Source organism: Mizuhopecten yessoensis, unplaced genomic scaffold, assembly GCF_002113885.1.
Source record: "Mizuhopecten yessoensis strain PY_sf001 unplaced genomic scaffold, ASM211388v2 scaffold11159, whole genome shotgun sequence".
Taxonomy (NCBI): domain Eukaryota; kingdom Metazoa; phylum Mollusca; class Bivalvia; order Pectinida; family Pectinidae; genus Mizuhopecten; species Mizuhopecten yessoensis.
In genome coordinates this window covers 223,461-242,514 of record NW_018408909.1, presented here as the reverse complement: position 1 = coordinate 242,514, position 19,054 = coordinate 223,461, and the positions used below count along the sequence as shown (strand labels likewise).

The following is a 19,054-nucleotide window of genomic DNA, read 5'->3' as shown; positions in this document are numbered from 1 at the left end:
TTTCCACAACATTCAAAAGTTTTAACAGTTGTATGATTCTTGGATTAACATATTTTAATCATAAACAACATGATAATACTTAATCCAAGAAGGATTCTTTTTTATTGTGTTCAACATGGAGATCATTAAGAGGTTGTTTAATAACACTGCGATACAAGTTACAAATGTCAGTAAGTCTAAAACCAGAAAAGTGTATACACTTGCAACTTCAAAAGAGTCGACTTTAATGTTATCTTGAGAAAACTAAATCAAAATATCAAGATCCAGCATCAAAGGTTGGAAACTTCAAAGTGATGGCTGAGGAGAGTACCTGGTCCTGGAGTTGATCATTAAATCCTCCACCTTCATCAGAACCCACTGCTCAAATATTGGTCATCTTAAGGCTTAAGCAACTAACAACAACATATCTTGTTCTTGTCTTCAGGATGAATGTTTCCATTTTCAACTTTTTAAGAAGAGTTTTATACAAGTTTTTTAAAGAATGAGATTTTTACAAAATTTATACAAAATACATAAAATTTTACGAGTATAGTTTTACTGTTTTCTACCAAACAATCCTGATATAGCATGGTTAAGCTGCTGCTAAAACAAACTTTAAAAGAATACACTGCACTTACAAGAGGGTGCACCCAATGCCCTACAAGATCTAAATGTTATAATTAATGTGCCCCATGAAAATTGATAAAAATAGCATTATTTATGCATATTTGAATTCTAAATTTATTGGTCATCTTAATGTAAGATTTCTCTAATATTTGTTGTGTTGAAGTGATCCTAGATCAACCCAATGTCACCTAGATGCTTGCTTCATATGATTGTCTCAAATTTATGCAAGGCAAAAGAAGCATCAAAATGACACTAATACTTAGGTGTTCATAGCCCTATGAGTATAACTCCTTCAGGTCATGTTCAATGTGTTTACATAGAGACTTACAGCAGAAATATAAATATGACTTGTGATGTACAATATAAGGTATTAGAGTAATCCGCCTGAAGTTTTAACTGTAGGGATTTATCATGTTCTGTCTAAACATCCACCAGGAATCAATGTTATCTACTGTCAGAAACTCTATACTATGTACCTGTGTGTACAGTATTATCTTACGGCAGTATTTGTACTTCCTTTGACAGACAGGCAGTGTGTTTGTGGAGGGAGGGGGGAATGGGGGAGAGGAAGGAGGATAAACTTAGTATAGAAACTGTGTCTCCACTTAGCTTAGGAATGCTGACTTCCCCACAAGTTTACAACTCAAGGTTGTTTTCGTATAACCTCATAGAGAACAAAGATTTATATTTGAACTAAAACCATGTATCAGGATCGAAGGCCTATAAATTCATCTGTGAAAACCAAACACAATATAGGCCTACTTCAAGCTTACTCTTTAGAGTAAAACTCAAAATATTACGTAGGATTCACAAATTTGAAATATTGAACAAAAACCTGCAACTTTGCAAAGGCTTGTAACAAAACTGTTTTTGGAGATCCTATAGAGGTGAGAGGAAGAAATTTAAAAAAAAATGAAAATGAGTCTGAAATCTGCCAGAGAGGTACATGAAGCCTTATTAAACAAATGGCAATGCAAGGTTCAGACAATGATGTGGGTAGTGTTGGCAGACTATCAAAATTTGAATTCAAAATTTGTTTCTAGTGGTAGGTCAGCCTGCCCTAATACACCAAACTGCCTACAGTGTACATCTGCCTGTAATTTAGTATGATACTATGTTTAGGTCCAAATTTATTCATCATTTATGTAATTATAAAGCTGCTTTAGTATATTACATCAATGTGAATGATCTAAGAAAAAAGTTTTTGTAAATTTATGTATAATCTCAACACATTATCATGATTTTAGATACAATAACTGAATGATATATCAAGTCTTACCACAGCTTTAAGTTGATTCCATGGTTTTAACTAGCAAATTTCAACAAACACTAATATTGTTATCGGGAACTTGTACATATTTACTTCAAAAGTGTGCCTTGCCTTCCTGATTTTTTCCTACTAATCGTGTACGAAGGCCCAACTATTTCTTTTTTATTCAATCAGCTTCGTCTGCTAAGTCTACTGACTACCAAATTCAGAAAAATAAATGTCACTTATCTATGGACCCCTCTTTCAACAAAAACTGTAGACCTACAGTTCACTGACAAGATTGCAATAATTTCAAGCAAGAATATAGGATTGTCAGTATGTGTTAGAATTGGGTCACATACAGTGATTCAAGCACAGCAACAGATGCCAATCCACGGCACACCGTTGAATACACATGTCTGACAGTAAAAATCGCCGGCTCGCGCTGTCTGTAGCCTAACCGTGGCAGTTATCAGCAGTATAATCGGTATATAATGAATTACAGTCAATCTTACAAGTATTCTTACCTCTGATTATTCATATATATCCAAAATTCGTCGTAAACCTTAGAATATCTTCAACACATCATTTACATAGGTCCTATCGGTAAATTCCGCCTTTTGGGAATGACCTCATCGTTTTCAAACATCGCCACATCATTGGCAATATGAGTAGTAATCTAGCCAATCGCGTAGTAGCTTTTTTCTATTTATAGACGGAATTCCCCACTTAATTCGGACAGGTGCCCGTTTCGCAAAAATCTTGGGAATGTGAATTTCTTCAGCGTTGAACAGGAAAAGATGATTATTACATAACTTCAAGTTAGTTAGTCCATTCAGACACTTATCTCTGGTCCATTGTCGATAAAGGCTTTATGTAGTTGTAATGGCTTTTCATCTAATTTTCTAATTCCGTATACTACCGTGTACCACGGACTAAGATAATCTAATTCCGTGCGTGTACACATTACTATTTATTGGTCATATAATGATATTTACCCATTTTACTCGACGGAAGTTATTGTTCAAATTATATTTTTTTTACTAACAATAGATTTGTCTGCAGAGACATAAAAGTAGATATATGTAGTATCACACGGAATTAGCTTATATTAGCTATCTAAGTCTGTGGTAATACATTTTTACACGATTGATCACATCACGGACTTATCTAATTCCGTGATCACATATATAATCAAGAAGACATAAAATGTTTTTTTAAATCTTTTATGTTTTAATTACATCTTTGATTTTTCTGGATGGGACGGAGGTATCTTCATTATATCTTCATCATCAGATGCTATGTATTATAATTTAGTTCAATTAATTGTGACATTCAAATTCACCTATTACACGTTGTAAAAAAACTAATACTATATCTGATAGCACGTACACTGTTTTGAATCTTAACAGAAAACTGATTATTGATATTTGAATTTCAAAAAACAACGATATTTGAAATGGCGTGTCTTAACCCTATACTAGTATGGCGATGTAAGCGATACACCGATTTGAAATAGTGTAGAGTAAATATATCCGGTAATATATTTCATCAGCACACAAACACACACACACACGTAACGTAACATACATCACAGTGTTGTCACTGTCAAATAAAACAAATCGATATAAAGTTAGGTACAAGGTGTATACGTACAACACTTACCTAATCTCGAGCCACCCCTCTCTGGCCCGTGAATACACAATAATTCAAATTCGTAAATGTATGTCAACTGTTGTCTCGTGTTTGTCTAATGGTGTATAATCAACAGGTTACCCGCGAAATGAGAAAAGTACATATACTTCAAATTTGAACAAGTATATGAATTAAAAAGATTGTGTGATTACGTGAAATGTTACAGGTGACGTACCTTGATCGAGGTGGGAGGGGCTCCCGGGCGAATCCCCGAATATACTCGGGAGGGGGAGAGGCAGCAACGTCTTCGTCGTAGCCAGGTAAGTGTCTTCCACACCTCTGACGACAGGCAGCCCAGTTCTGCCTCACTGATTTTCACCTCATCTGTATATACACAGGTAGGTAAAGGTAAGTATGATAGCGTGCAGATAACGATATGTAGGAACTTTAATGGCGCGAACTAGATATGTCGGACATGGTTGAGTAATATTGTATGGCATTAAAAACAGCTAGAAGACAGTCTGTGTGTTGTTCTTTATAAGTACGTAATAACCTAAACCATGTAAGTGTGAAGACTTAAACATGTACAGCAAGTAAAAGGTGTGAAGAGACAGCAACTTAGATAGGTATGGCAAGGACCTGCCTTACGCAGTAAAGTGCGAGGAGACAAAACTCGAACATATAGGCGATAACAACTTACACAGTTATTCAGAACACGTGTCTACATGACATTACATTGGCAAAATATTTCACAACTAATGTCAATGGGAATAGTATCTACAATGTCCCTTACCAGCCATTATCATACATTTGTTACTAAATTACTGTTTTTATTGAATATATACCACTTGTAGTTACAGGTAAAATGAGACCACTAATTAGACATTGACATCCTAACACCTATAACACTGAATACGTTAGTAGGTAGATACACTGATAATGATTATAGGTAGGTCATTTTATAATTGTTTTTCACACGCAATCTACAAACACGTGTGTACTGACTAGGTGTAAGACATCGTAAGGTTTATACTAATGTCGGTAAACCACGTCAGGTGTGTCAGAAACAAATGCTTTACTATATATCGTAATGACGACACATTAGCAAGTCTTTTTTATAGCTCACGTCTCGTGATTCTATCCACCTTTTTGCCGTGTAATTATTTCTTACACGCAACAGGGAAGGTGTGTCTGTAATTAGTGTGTCAATGTTATTAGGCCAATACTAAACAAGGGAACCACCCAATATTTCAAAACCTTTTATTTGTTTCAAGAAATTCGATATATTTGACATAATATCCAGACTCCATTTTAACGTGTGTGTTACATCATCAATTACATCCTTAAATTGTGACGTCATACTCGAAGACGGCAACAGCAGATCTAACATGTTGTTCTTAATTAGGATGTGTTTGAACATACCTAAGGTTTGAGAAACTTTAAGTTATTTGTAGATTATAACTTGAACCTCATCCTTCATTGTCAGAACTAGAATGATAATGAACTGCCCAGTAGACATCTATGTTTTTATTTTGCTTCGATGCTTTGTCGTCAACTTGTTTTTTCACATTGCATGCTGCATCACAAATCTCCTTTATTTCCTCCAAGCCATCATTTCGGCACATGCTAAATTCCAGAACTAAAACAAAGAACTAACGAAATTACGCTACAACTGTATTGATTTTGTGAATTTCTGCAGACAAGTATCAATTATCATTCCGTTCCCGCAGACAACATGCACACGGTGACATAGCTTAACTCAATAAGGGATCTCAAAGGACCCCACAAGGGGCTCACAATCCTCCACAGCCTTTGTCCAGCAGACAGATGTGTAGAGGTCTTTATGCTATTTTACTATAGAAGATAAAACCTCCAAAGGAAATCAACGTTTTTTGTTGCATTATTTGTAAGTCGATCCAATATAAACTCCTTTGTTTTCCTATTTATGGAACATCATTGCTTGATACTATTATTTATGAGTGTTGATGTGACTTCCAACACTATTCCTACACGATGACAGCTATATCAGAAGCAACCTTTTGCGTGGTGTTCACCTTCAGACTTGCTCGATACCATACAGGTTATCTCCCTTAGACTGAAGGGCAAACACAGTAAACGGTTATAGGGAAAAAGAGGAGGGGGATACGAAAAGTGTTCAGGATCATTTTTTGGTGTTTCGGCAGTTAGTGATATAGATAATATCACCTATTCATATCCAGCTCTCAGAACTTGAAGGGTGATATCGCATATTCTAACACGTGATTTCATGCATTCATTTCACCTGTTCAAAATGACTTTATATATTCGAATATGTATAATATCATAAAATGATACCAAAATGTCTGGAACGCCAAATTAACATATATTCAATTAATTGTACCTATCTTCAAATAATTGAAGATGGGTACAATTAATTGAAGATAGATTCATTACAATTGAAGATGGGTACAATTATTGAAGATAGGTTCAATTCAATTGAACCTATCTTCAAGTGAATTGAACCTGGGTACAAATACAACATATCCTCAATTGAATTGAAACTATTTTCAATTGAATTGAACATTTGTTTAATTAAATTGGACCTATCTTTAATTGAATTGCACCTATCTTCAATTAATTGTACCTCTCTTCAATTATTTGAAGATATAGACAATTAATTGAATATATGGTAATTTGGCGTTCCATAGACTTGCTCTAACGCCAAATTAACATATATTCAAATTATTGAAGATATGTTCAATTAAATTGAAGATATGTTCAATTAAATTGAAGATCTATTTAATTCGTCAAATTTGAACCTATCTTTAATTATTTGAAGTTGTTATAATCACGTGGTTTGAATGCCTGGTATTTTTACCAAATGTTTGAGTACTAGAATGAACTGATGATATTACTATAACGAGTAGGTGACACCACGTCGATGAACTGATGATATTACTATAACGAGTAGGTGACATCACGTCGATGGACTGATGATAGCATCATGGTGACATCATCTATGTATTATAAACAGAACAAAAATAATGGCGCTCCGTGATTATGACGACTTACGTTCAGACTGACGTATTGTTGATGACGTCACATTAGAGATGACGGTAGCCTGTGATTGGTCAGATCCCGTTGATGTGTCGGAGCACTGCGAGTCGTGGTCATCATCTGACGCCACAGTTTCCACGGACCCGAAACCTGTCCCTCTCCACCTGGGGAGAGAGGTCATGACCCTGTAACAACAAGTATGTTTTATATTATATCTATATAATGGAGAACATCGTTTGAAGAGGAGACGGTAAAGTGGAAAACATAATTTAATTGGTGATCTTCCTGAAATTTCAAATTACAGAACTTCGCAATACACTTTAATGGGGCTTTGAGAAGCCTATAGTGTGTGGAGTTTTGGTACCGGCTAAGAATCAGCCACCTGGCGAACCCTGTAAGTCAATAAAAACACTCGATGACACCAGCCATCATAACACGATCAGTTCTATTCACAAGTTATAATGACCTCAGCCATTATAGCTTCATCCATTAGGGAATAAGGCCTTATGGTTGTCTCGCTTGACTGGAAATCTCTGCATGGCTTTACATTAAAGTCTACCTAACGACCCGTCTCCTCCGTTATTACAATACACTCCCATACTCCTACTGTACATGAATGCATAGGTCTCGCTCGGTTATAATGATCACAGGTGCAACTCGACGCCGCGAGGGATCGACACATACGTGCATTTTCAATTACACTTGTTTTTTAGAGAAAAATCCCTATTGAAAACAACTGTAAACACAGTTGCATTATCGATATATCGTAATTATCGATTGATTCTATAAGGCCGGTTTGAAAATGTACAAACAACGGATAATCATACTGTGTGGCCGCTTCTGATTCAGCGTTAACTATAGAAAAGATGTAACGTTTCATAGTAGCGCATTACGTCATTGAGACAAAAATATTTGTTTAAGAAACGACAATTGGCTATACTGTTAGTAAAACGTAATGTTGTACCATTTGAAACGCGTGTGGTTCTTGTTTTTGAAAAAAAATTGGGTGGGGAAAACGTCATACAATATGCGTCACACAATATGATATCATTCAGTGTGATACGTCACTTAGGATAATAAGTCACCCAAAATGACACGTCATACAATATGATACGTCATACAGTATCGATGATGATACGTCACACGATTTATTGACACGTCGCACAGTGTTATACGCCACTTTAAAATGAAATATGACCAAGTTTATGCAAAACATGACAGATACGCTAGCAGAGACAACGGACAGAATCACGCGATTCCATGTACACCAAAACACATGGATTGCGTACACCGATATCAAAATAATATTTCATTAGCTTATATATATATATATCGATAATGGTTTTATCATTGTCTTTTCTGAGCGAAAAGGTAAATAACAGAGTCAGCATATCAATAAACTAATGTACATATAGCAGTAAATTTCACTCCAAATATGTAATACTTGATACAAATACAAGAACCTACCTTCAGTAGATAAATGCAACATTAAAGGCAGAGACACGAAGACAATATGATCATTAGTAAGGCTTACAAAACCTACCAATACCACATTGACACAGTTCAAAAGATAATCACAGTAAGAAGGTTCATTGCATAACATAGAGGGAATATATATATGCGTAACAAAGAAACGATATATTTTGGTTACATAAAAAACAATACTCATTGCAGAATAACCAGAGACGTATATACTGGCTTTATAAGCCTCTGGCATGACTGTCTTCAAAGGACTAGTCATATCTCCCCAATATCGTTATAAAGGCCAGGCTAATCATATCTCCCCAATATCGTTATAAAGGCCAGGCTAATCATGTCTCCTCAATGTCGTTATAAAGGCCAGGCTAAGCATATCTCCCCAATATCGTTATAAAGGCCAGGATAATCATATCTCCCCAATATCGTTATAAAGGACAGGACTAGTCATATCTCCCCAAAATCGTTATAAAGTCCAGGACTAATCATGTCTCCTCAATGTCGTTATATAGGCCAGGCTAATCATATCTCCCCAATATCGTTATAAAGGTCAGGACTAGTCATATCTCCCCAATATCGTTATAAAGGCCAGGATAATCATATCTCCCCAATATCGTTATAAAGGCCAGGATAATCATATCTCCCCAATATCGTTATAAAGGACAGGACTAGTCATATCTCCCCAAAATCGTTATAAAGTCCAGGACTAATCATGTCTCCTCAATGTCGTTATAAAGGCCAGGCTAAGCATATCTCCCCAATATCGTTATAAAGGCCCGGACTAGTCATATCTCCCCAATATCGTTATAAAGGCCAGGCCTAGTCATATCTCCCCAATATCGTTATAAAGGCCAGGCCTAGTCATATCTCCCCAATATCGTTATAAAGGCCAGGCTAATCATGTCTCCTCAATGTCGTTATAAAGGCCAGGCTAAGCATATCTCCCCAATATCGTTATAAAGGCCAGTCTAATCATATCTCCCCAATATCGTTATAAAGGACAGGACTAGTCATATCTCCCCAAAATCGTTATAAAGTCCAGGACTAATCATGTCTCCTCAATGTCGTTATAAAGGCCAGGCTAAGCATATCTCCCCAATATCGTTATAAAGGCCAGGACTAGTCATATCTCCCCAATGTCGTTATAAAGGCCAGGACTAATCATGTCTCCTCAATGTCGTTATAAAGGCCAGGCTAAGCATATCTCCCCAATATCGTTATAAAGGCCCGGCCTCATTATCTCTCATATGTCGTTATAAAGACCCGGACTAATCATATCTCCTCAATATCGTTATAAAGGCCAGGACTAATCATATCTCCCCAATATCGTTATAAAGGCCAGGATAATCATATCTCCCCAATATCGTTATAAAGGCCAGGACTAATCATGTCTCCTCAATGTCGTTATAAAGGCCAGGCTAATCATATCTCCCCAATATCGTTATAAAGGCCAGGCTAATCATATCTCCCCAATATCGTTATTAAGGCCAGGACTAGTCATATCTCCCCAATATCGTTATAAAGGCCCGGACTAGTCATATCTCCCCAATATCGTTATAAAGGCCCGGACTAATCATATCTCCCCAATGTCGTTATCAAGGCCAAGCTAATCATATCTCCCCAATATCGTTATAAAGGCCAGGCTAATCATGTCTCCTCAATATCGTTATAAAGGCCAGGCTAATCACATCTCCCCAATATCGTTATAAAGGCCAAGCTAATCATATCTCCCCAATATCGTTATAAAGGCCAGGCTAATCATGTCTCCTCAATGTCGTTATAAAGGCCAGGACTAACCACATCTCCCCAATATCGTTATAAAGACCCGGACTAATCATATCTCCCCAATGTCGTTATAAAGGCCAGGCTTATCATATCAACCCAATATCGTTATAAAGGCCAGGCTAATCATATCTCCCCAATATCGTTAAAAAGGCCAGGACTAATCATATCTCCTCAATATCGTTATTAAGGTCAGGCTAATCATATCTCCCCAATATCGTTATAAAGGCCAGGCTAATCACATCTCCCCAATGTCATTATAAAGGCCCGGACTAATCATATCTCCCCAATGTCGTTATAAAGGCCAGGCTTATCATATCTCCCCAATATCGTTATAAAGGCCAGGCTAATAATATCTCCCCAATATCGTTAAAAAGGCCAGGACTAATCATATCTCCCCAATATCGTCATAAAGGCCAGGACTAATGATATCTCCCCAATGTCGTTATAAAGGCCAGGCTAATCATATCTCCCCAATATCGTTCTAAAGGCCAGGCTAATCACATCTCCCCAATGTCGTTATAAAGGCCAAGACTAATGATATCTCCCCAATATCGTTATAAAGGCCAAGACTAATCAATCACATCTCCCCAATGTCGTTATAAAGGCCAGGACTAATTATATCTCCCCAATATCGTTATAAAGGCCCGGACTAATTATCTCTCCAATGTCGTTATAAAGACCCGGACTAATCATATCTCCCCAATATCGTTATAAAGGCCCATGCTATAGTTCCAATGAGTCCGTTACAAAACCCTGCTATAGTTTGAGTGAAACTATACTAAAGGCGGTCACTAGTATACCCACGACATTCAGGTGAGTTATGGTCTTCGATCAGGTAGATACATGTGTAGATCAAAACGTTGAAATGCGTGTGTTTTGTTAATGAAAACACAACAGAGAATATACGGTTATGCAATGATAAAAGAGAATATCAAACGTTGGTACACAATAAACACTTCTGGTGCTTTCGTTTGATCATGGTTTTTAATATTACATGGATTATAAATAGAATGAGATAAAGTACCACCGATGTATAGATAACTGGTGACATGCGGCCGTTCAGATGTCAGATAGATCGGTCAAAGCAAGCAAACCTCCGAGAATCACCAACTCGTTACAGCTGGATGATTTGTGCCATTTCGTTGTTTTCGAAATGAAGTACCTTTTAATTCATCTTATCACCCCCAAAACAACGCGCCAGGATAGTTTGCCTGAATCTTGTTCAATCATTGCGAAATGAGGGAAAAATGCACGTTTGGTGACCTGTTACCCTTGTTTTTAGGGCTTGAATTGTTTTCGTTATTATCGAGCGTGTTCTTTTTGGTTAAATATACGTAGGCCAATTAAGACACCGAATCATTTGGCAGTGAACCGTGTTTATATAAATATTTCAACCTCCCTGATCATTCTAATCTGTCTCCATGAATGTCCGTATTTTCTGTACATCGAAAACTACATCAGAATACTAACAAGACTGTTCCTGCTGACATCTGGAAACTGGCTAGGTGACTTAATAAAATCCTTGATGATGTAAATAAATTCGACTCTTTAAAACTGTTCAAGACTATCCGGGAACGTAGAATTTTATGAAAGTCGAATTCGCCAAAAACGGGATAGATGTCAACTAACATCAGTGATGAAGGATCAAAAGCTATTGAGAGAAACCTACCACGAAAGCCATGCAAAAAATGTGTCGCCACACAGCTGCCTTACGAACAGACAAATAAATAGTTTAACGCCTTGGCAGACTTCAAAAGCATTTAAAGAACAGTGCACGTGCATTCTTTGGACATCACCCGACAAGATTAAAAAAGTCATTGTTTGTTGAACGGGATGCACTCGTGACTAGTGACTATTTTTCAATGCTAAAATGGAGGTTGAGACGAAATCTGAAATACGCTCATATATCAAAGCATGGTGTGCTCATACAGGGTTGTGCAGCATAAAGGCACCACTGCCATAACATTGAGACCTGTTTTCTGGTAGGTGAACAAATTCAAGAAAGGTAAAACTGGCATAAAATAGAAAACACGGCTAGGCAGTCCAGTTGTTGCTGCATCAAAGAAGAACATTGTTTCTGTGAAGCAATAATGATACTATTTCTGAGATAGCTCATATTGTTGGCATTTCAGAAGGCAGTACACATCACATTCTGACCAAGTGTTTGAAATTAAAGAAACTTTGTTCCCGATTTATTCCCCATTTGCTGACATCTGAACAAAAGGCCGAACGTTTGAAATGTGCTAAAAATATACACCTTTAATTGAATTGGTAAGGTAATTGCTACAAAACATCTGAGTTACTTACAGGGGACGACCTTGTTGTATTAACAAGCAATGAGCGTCGAGCAGAAATCAAGCTAAGCCAATGATTGCAGGACGTAAAAAAAGCGCCGAGAGAGTTTTATAAGCCTGTCAACAGGTTCTACAAGCAACAGCATCCAGCTAAATCGCGACAATGCTTCATCACACGAAAGAAATATTGTAAACGTATTTTTGTAGCAAGAGAAGGAAGTACAGATTGACCATCCACCCTACTCACCAGATCTAAGTACCTGTGATGTCCCCTCGTTTCCCTTACTAAAGGAAAGGCTCTCTAGGAAACGGTATGTCTCTAGGAGTGCTATCAATCTTCCATTGCCTCGCCAGCATACCAATGAGAGATTACAACGCTTACGAATGTTCGTTTTTGCTACGAAGGATATTTCGAAAGAATGTAATAGAAAAATCAAACTACGTACAACATATTTGTGATTCCTGTCACTAGTGACAGGATTTATTGAACGGCCCTCGTACCAATTGGAATGTGAATTTCAAGATACTGACAAATTCGATTGAAGACTACAACCCGATGTCCAAAGCACACTCAACGATCGGTATGATAGGTTTGTAGTTGTGGCAGCAGACAAAGTATATAGTAACTTAATCTTTGTCTACAAACATTTTTGATTTGTTACTTGCAAAAACAACTACACTTATTGGATAGCTAAGGAAATACTAACCATGCACTTTCAGTATTTCGAAATTCTAGCTATGTATGCCTCTCTATAGCAATCTTTCGAATACCGAATAATACTAAGGATACGGACCGGCCTCGTTTGTATTGGATTCTGAAGTTAAACTTCACAAGAATCCTTCTAAACAACATTTTATCGTCGAATAGTGACATTGTATTCTTCATAAGTAGATGTAATGAAATGTTGATTTTCAAGAGCCCAAAGGATACTTTAATCAAGCAATATCCTCTCTACAAGGAATGTTTCTTCTATCATAATATTTGACCTTTTCTCTTCTCTTAACACTACTACAACTCGTATCAGACCGAAGGAACATTTATATCTAAAGGTATGGTTGTAAACTATTTTTGAGCATATTCTGTTAAAAAAAATGAAATGTACTGATGACAGAATCGTGAAACGATTTGGTTCCTGCACAGCACTCTCTTTGTTGAGTTCGGTGGCAATATTTTCCAGAAGACTATACATAGGCATTGTTCTGGCATCACGTGTGCCCCTCTTCTTGATGGCTAGTTTTTGTTTTCAAGAGCTTATCAGGAATGGTGACAAAACATTGCCAAGTCATTCAATTTCACTTTGAGATATGTCGATGACGTGCATTGTCTTTAAAACACCAGAAGGAAATATTTGATCGTATACGGTATATCCCTTATGGACCTGAAATCAAGGACACTGACTTCTACATAAACCACTTTTATAGGTCCATGCCCCACAAAATGACCAACAGGGGTTAGGGTTAGGCGTGACGATTTCGATTTTCTGCTCATGAATTTTCTGTTTCTTGATAGCAACCTCCATACAACCCCTACCTACGATGTTTACATTTCGCAGTTGATTCGGTATTCAAGAGCTTGCTCGGAATATCATGACTGCCATTATAGTTGTCGACTGCTGGAGGACAAATTAATAACACTGGGTTCCGAGAGAAGCATGTCGATGAAGAATATGGGCGAGTTTTATAGTCATCCTCGTGGTCTTTGGAAACATCTTATTCTTTTAGTTTTGTCATCGAGTTTAGATTTACCATTTTATATATTTGTAAGCAGTCCCCTACAACCAGATCAAAGAACGAGAAGTTTCCGAGTAACCAAAGATCAATACAATAACACCTATACAGATCTATAACAATGATCGTTCCTCCATTAAATCAGAGCGAATCCATGTTTTGAAATAAGCGTTTCGACTAAGTAAACTTGACTTCCAGTCTTCACAAAATTACTTTCAAATATGTCGGTACCCTCCCAGATTGACCGTTAGTTGGGTTGTCAACTTGAAAGTGTACCAAATACAGAAAACAAATCTTTTAACTTCAATGAGGAGACACGTGCGCTCATTTTCAATCCCGTCAATAGAAACATAGTCCTGCGCAAGAAAAACATTATTGCTTTGGGTGGGGATACTTTTCCAGATTGCGTGTAAATTGCTGTAAATTATCTTAGGTATTCCTATGGAAGGAGTTATTTATATTTATACACTGTTCACTATCTCGACTTTTTAAGCCTTTTCACAAATGACAACGTTACACTTTGGACTTGGATCAAGGTTTCAGATTTTCTTTGGTACACCTAAGGGTCAATGATTGTTATAGGAGCTATCTGTGGTCCTTGGTCATAGCGAACACGGAAACAGTATAAAGAATGATAAAAGACCGACAGTGTATATATTTCATTTGGAGATGTGTCAAAGACTTGGCTCATTTAATACTGTTGATAAATATGTTGCAACGTTTGTATTTTAATGACGATTTATGCATTTATGTATGTATTATTCAATGAGACGTAAATAAATAAATAAATATTAATAAACTTACATGACAAAGGCGGATTGATTTATCTACAGACTTCATCTAATTAGACTTACCTGTCGGTACCGAAATCCTGAGTGTCAGGCGTCCTGGTCCGATCTCACAATGTCCACCATTCACCTTGAACGGGAGCCCACTACACTTGTACGTAGAGTGAATACATAATTAGTAGCATGTAAACACGAACTAGATTGTAACGGCTAAAGGTTAATTTCTTCATTATTGAACACATTGATTTTTAGAGCTTTTATAACAACCTCTGTTTATTAACAAACAATGACTTTGGCACGGACATACAATATATATATACGTGTATATATAGATTTCAATATCTGCCTGAGTAATTGATACTATTGTGGCTGAACCAACGATCAGATATATACGTACATTTCAAAAATTCAAAGTCGGATTATATAAATATAAAATTTAATCTTTCAATTAAGAAAAGTCTCCGACTTATGACGTCGAGTCAGAATAATTATAGGACTAGTAATAGGTTTACGATAATATAAATATGGCGGGTATTTGTTATCTGAACATAACATATTCTTGTAATCGAACTTTGCACATGACATTAGTATGCACTGGTTCATTAATTTGTGGACGAACTGTCTTGAAGTGTTGCGTAACACGACAACTTGGCTAATTTGGTGGTCACTCATTCGGACATAGCTAAAGAAAGGGTCCTCGTTGTGTGCGTGAAGTAGCATTACATTTAACATACATTTATTATTGTGTTGAATCAAATTCTCATTTGATATAATCAGCGAACTGCCCCATTTTACTAACTTAAAGAAATTTTGTAACACTAAAGCTTTTTCCATGCGAAATTATTATTGGAGAGAAGGAGTAACAAACCCACTTAGGATCTTAAATCAAGGAGCTTTTAACACTGATGCCTTCGTAAAACTGTGTCCAGAGGAATGCTATTTGAATTGGATGTCTTAACATAGCATGTCTCTAATGACTTGGATTGGTTTGTTGCTATTTACAAAAGTGCACATATTCACATAACCAAGTCACATGTTTTAATTGATTAATAGATGTAAACTATATGGGATTTTCTATGTTCACTTTTAGAGAATAATGCCATCATATTTATATTTAATTGATGACCTTCATCTTTTTTCCAAATGTTGAACCTTGCAATTGGTTTAAGAAATGGCATTACTAATTTAATAGCTTCATCCTACAAATTCCCGGGGTAATGCTCACTTACGCCCTCTGCAAACAACGTGAGAGAGAGAGACTAATCCCTGGAATGCTGAGGCTGTTATTACTCGTACCCCATGCGGTTGTTATATATGAGATAATGAAATGTTAAATCCAATTAAATCAATGAAGCACACAATGTGTATGAAACCTTGTGTGAAATGAAACATTTGATTTTAACATATGTATGTTTATATCATGCTAGCAATGCTAGTTAAAATCTGATCATAATGTATAGCTATACTATTGACATAACCTACGGATGCATGTTAACGTTAACGGGTACCTGTCCTTATGGACGGAAAGTAAATCGTAGGAGATTTGATGACGTAAGATTAGGTATACTTACAAATGAGACAGAGGCTGTATCGAAATGGTCTCAGGCGCCAACCATCACAGTAGCTCATGGTGTTCGAAACAGTAGTCGAAAGAAACTCTCAGAACCCATCCGCCATGTTTAAAAATTCACTCCTCTATTCAGAGAGTTATGTTAATTTTAAGTGCCAGACATGTTTACAAATGACCGGTTTCGCCACAATAGCCTGAAACTTCTCTCCAAAACCACTTCACATGACAATGGAACCACACAGCATATTAATGCTTTATTCAACACTTACTGTTAGCAAAACAAATATACCCAGTCCAATTTCAAAAGAATTGATATCTTGTACTTGTTAATTTGGCCCGAGATATGAGAAAACGTAACGCGTGCATTCTAATCCGAATACCTTATCCACTTTACAATGTATAATGGGATTATCAAAATCAAGTTGATTATCTTAAATCGTAACGAGTACCTGTGAATGGAATAATAAAAACAACATACACAAAAGGTTAGTCCGAAATAACTGTCTCCGCCCCATCAATCATCTAAAAAAAGGAATAATAGGCAGTTATTTCATATCAACAAAAAGTACATACCTGTACATCAAAGCATCAACAAGTTACAATAAAACATGAAGTTAAAATTCATATATCTTCTCCTTGGTATTGTTTGCCTTGTGTCTCGAATACGCAATCTGCAATTTAAAAGTTTCCCCACGACGATTAATTCAATACCTTATTTAGCTGTACATGCACACTTACCAAGATTATGAACAGTATCGAGTGCACGACCTATATTGTAATGCTATGATTGTTGTTAGTCTTTAATGCTATTGTGGGTGCGTCATAACAATACTTTAATGTATCGTGTCGATATATCTATCTATATCCACCATGTTAGATCTTTTGGGTGCTTACTCTGCACGTTAAAAACAAGTCGATTAATATCGATGTACACAGAGATACATAGATTGTATTCGGACCATAGGAATGCACATATTCCCCTGTTGTCAGTTCTATCGTATAAATACAAGTTTAGGAGGGATTTATTCCTATCAACAATGTTACAATAACAGATATTGGCAATGCTTAGCGTCAATGTTAATAAAAAGAAGCGTATCGTTAGAATATACATATTGTGTATTGATATCGACAAAACGTTTTATAGTTTTCACCAAATCTATCTGGACTTTCATATCCTTTCTCTTAGGTGTGAAACCGACGACACGGTTTGTAGACAGCATTGGGAGAATAGTCTACTTAGCAACTATTGAATTCTTCACGCACAAATAACCAATATTGATAATTCAAAGTGTTTTTGTTCACAACTTGTCTGTTAGGCGGTGTTTCCTTTGGCACCTCTGAATTCCTGTTCTTATAATATGACTTTAGCTGTTCCGAGGACGGACAACCCTGAACAAACAGGAGGCCCAATGGGCCGGAATCGCTCCTCACACCTGTAATCTTAAAAGTGGACTAAAATACAACTACAGGCAGAATATCAGTGTTTGATTCATAAGAACCTATTAAAAGATTTAAACATATGACGCCTGTGACCTTGAATAACAAACAAGGACATTAAGTTGAACAGAGTTTATAGTCTTCCAACCCAGCATGCTTCTAGCAAAATATCATTACCCTGGACCTTTTGGTTATACAGAACAAATCTTTTAAAGATTTAAAAATATATTGACCACTGTGACCTTGAATATGATTCAAGGTCATTTATTTGAACAAACTTCATCCCAGCATGTTACTGGCCAAATATCATCACCCTAGGCATCTTGGTTATTCACAAGAAGTTATTTAAAGGTTTTAAACATATTTGACCCCTGTGACCTTGAATATAAATTAAGATAATTTATTTGAACAAACTTGGTGACCCTTCATTTCAGCATTTTACTGGCCAAATATCATCACCCTAGGCCTCTCGGTTATTCAGAAGAAGTCGTTTAAATGTTTTAAACATATTTGACCCCTGTGACCTTGAATATAAATCAAGGTAATTTATTTGTACAAACTTGGTAGCTCTTCATTCAGCATGTTACTGGCCAACTATCATCACCCTAGGCCTCTTGGTTATTCACAAGAAGTTGTTTAAAGGTTTTAAACCCATTTGACCCCTGTGACCTTGAATATAAATTAAGATAATTTATTTGAACAAACTTGGTGACCCTTCATTTCAGCATTTTACTGGCCAAATATCATCACCCTAGGTCTCCCGGTTATTCAGAAGAAGTTGTTTAAAGATTTTAACATATTTGACCCCTGTAACCTTGAAAATGGATGAAAGTCATTTATTTGAACAGACTTGATAGCTCATCATCCTAGCATGCTTCTGGCCAATTATCATCACCCTAGGCTTTTTGGTTACTGAGAAGATGTTGTTTAAAGTAAAAGGTTGAAAGTTTAAATGATGCACTGTCATCTACCAGCCTATCACTCGGTTGAAGCTAAACTTGGTGAGGTTGTTCACATATTCCGCTCCTCTAAAATGCTCTACGTGTAGAGGAGCGGAAATACAAGTATTTTTTTAATTAGATTGGTTGTTCTCCAAGTGGTTACTAACAAATTTAAGGAGAGGTTACTGCATTAACGAAAAACTAGTGCGGTGGGACAGAGATATCAGAACATTTGCTAAAGGTACCAAGACTTGGGATGAAAGTGCAGGATTTTATCAGAATCTAATGTGATACTGAACAAAGAGTACAAAATATGACCCAAGTTGATGGCTTCGACTCTTCATCGGGATCTTTACGAAGAAAACAGCAGCTTTTTTGAAGAATGCCATTTCATGCTTTGTAAAGAAAGGAAGAAAACATAAAATTATGTTGAACCATTCCAAATCATCTCCCTGCCGAATGTGGAAGTAAACATACACTTTGCATTCAGTGCTGACGAGGCAGTTGAC

General features: G+C 36.6%; 1 protein-coding gene across 2 annotated transcripts in view; it reads right to left on the bottom strand.

The window, feature by feature from the left end:
* LOC110467090 overlaps positions 1–14,718 on the bottom strand; it is a 100,433-nt gene extending 85,715 nt beyond the window's left edge. The window contains exons 1-3 of one of the 2 annotated variants that reach the window (XM_021524004.1): positions 14,664–14,718; positions 6,542–6,711; positions 3,726–3,874 (exon numbers count right to left, since the gene is read on the bottom strand). In XM_021524004.1, the coding sequence (XP_021379679.1) occupies positions 3,726–3,874; positions 6,542–6,707 (315 nt within the window). In that variant the 5' untranslated portion in view covers positions 6,708–6,711; positions 14,664–14,718. The remainder of the gene's footprint in view (positions 1–3,725; positions 3,875–6,541; positions 6,712–14,663) is intronic. The other variant, XM_021524005.1, reaches the window with a different exon arrangement.
* Between the last annotated feature and the right edge of the window lie 4,336 nt (positions 14,719–19,054).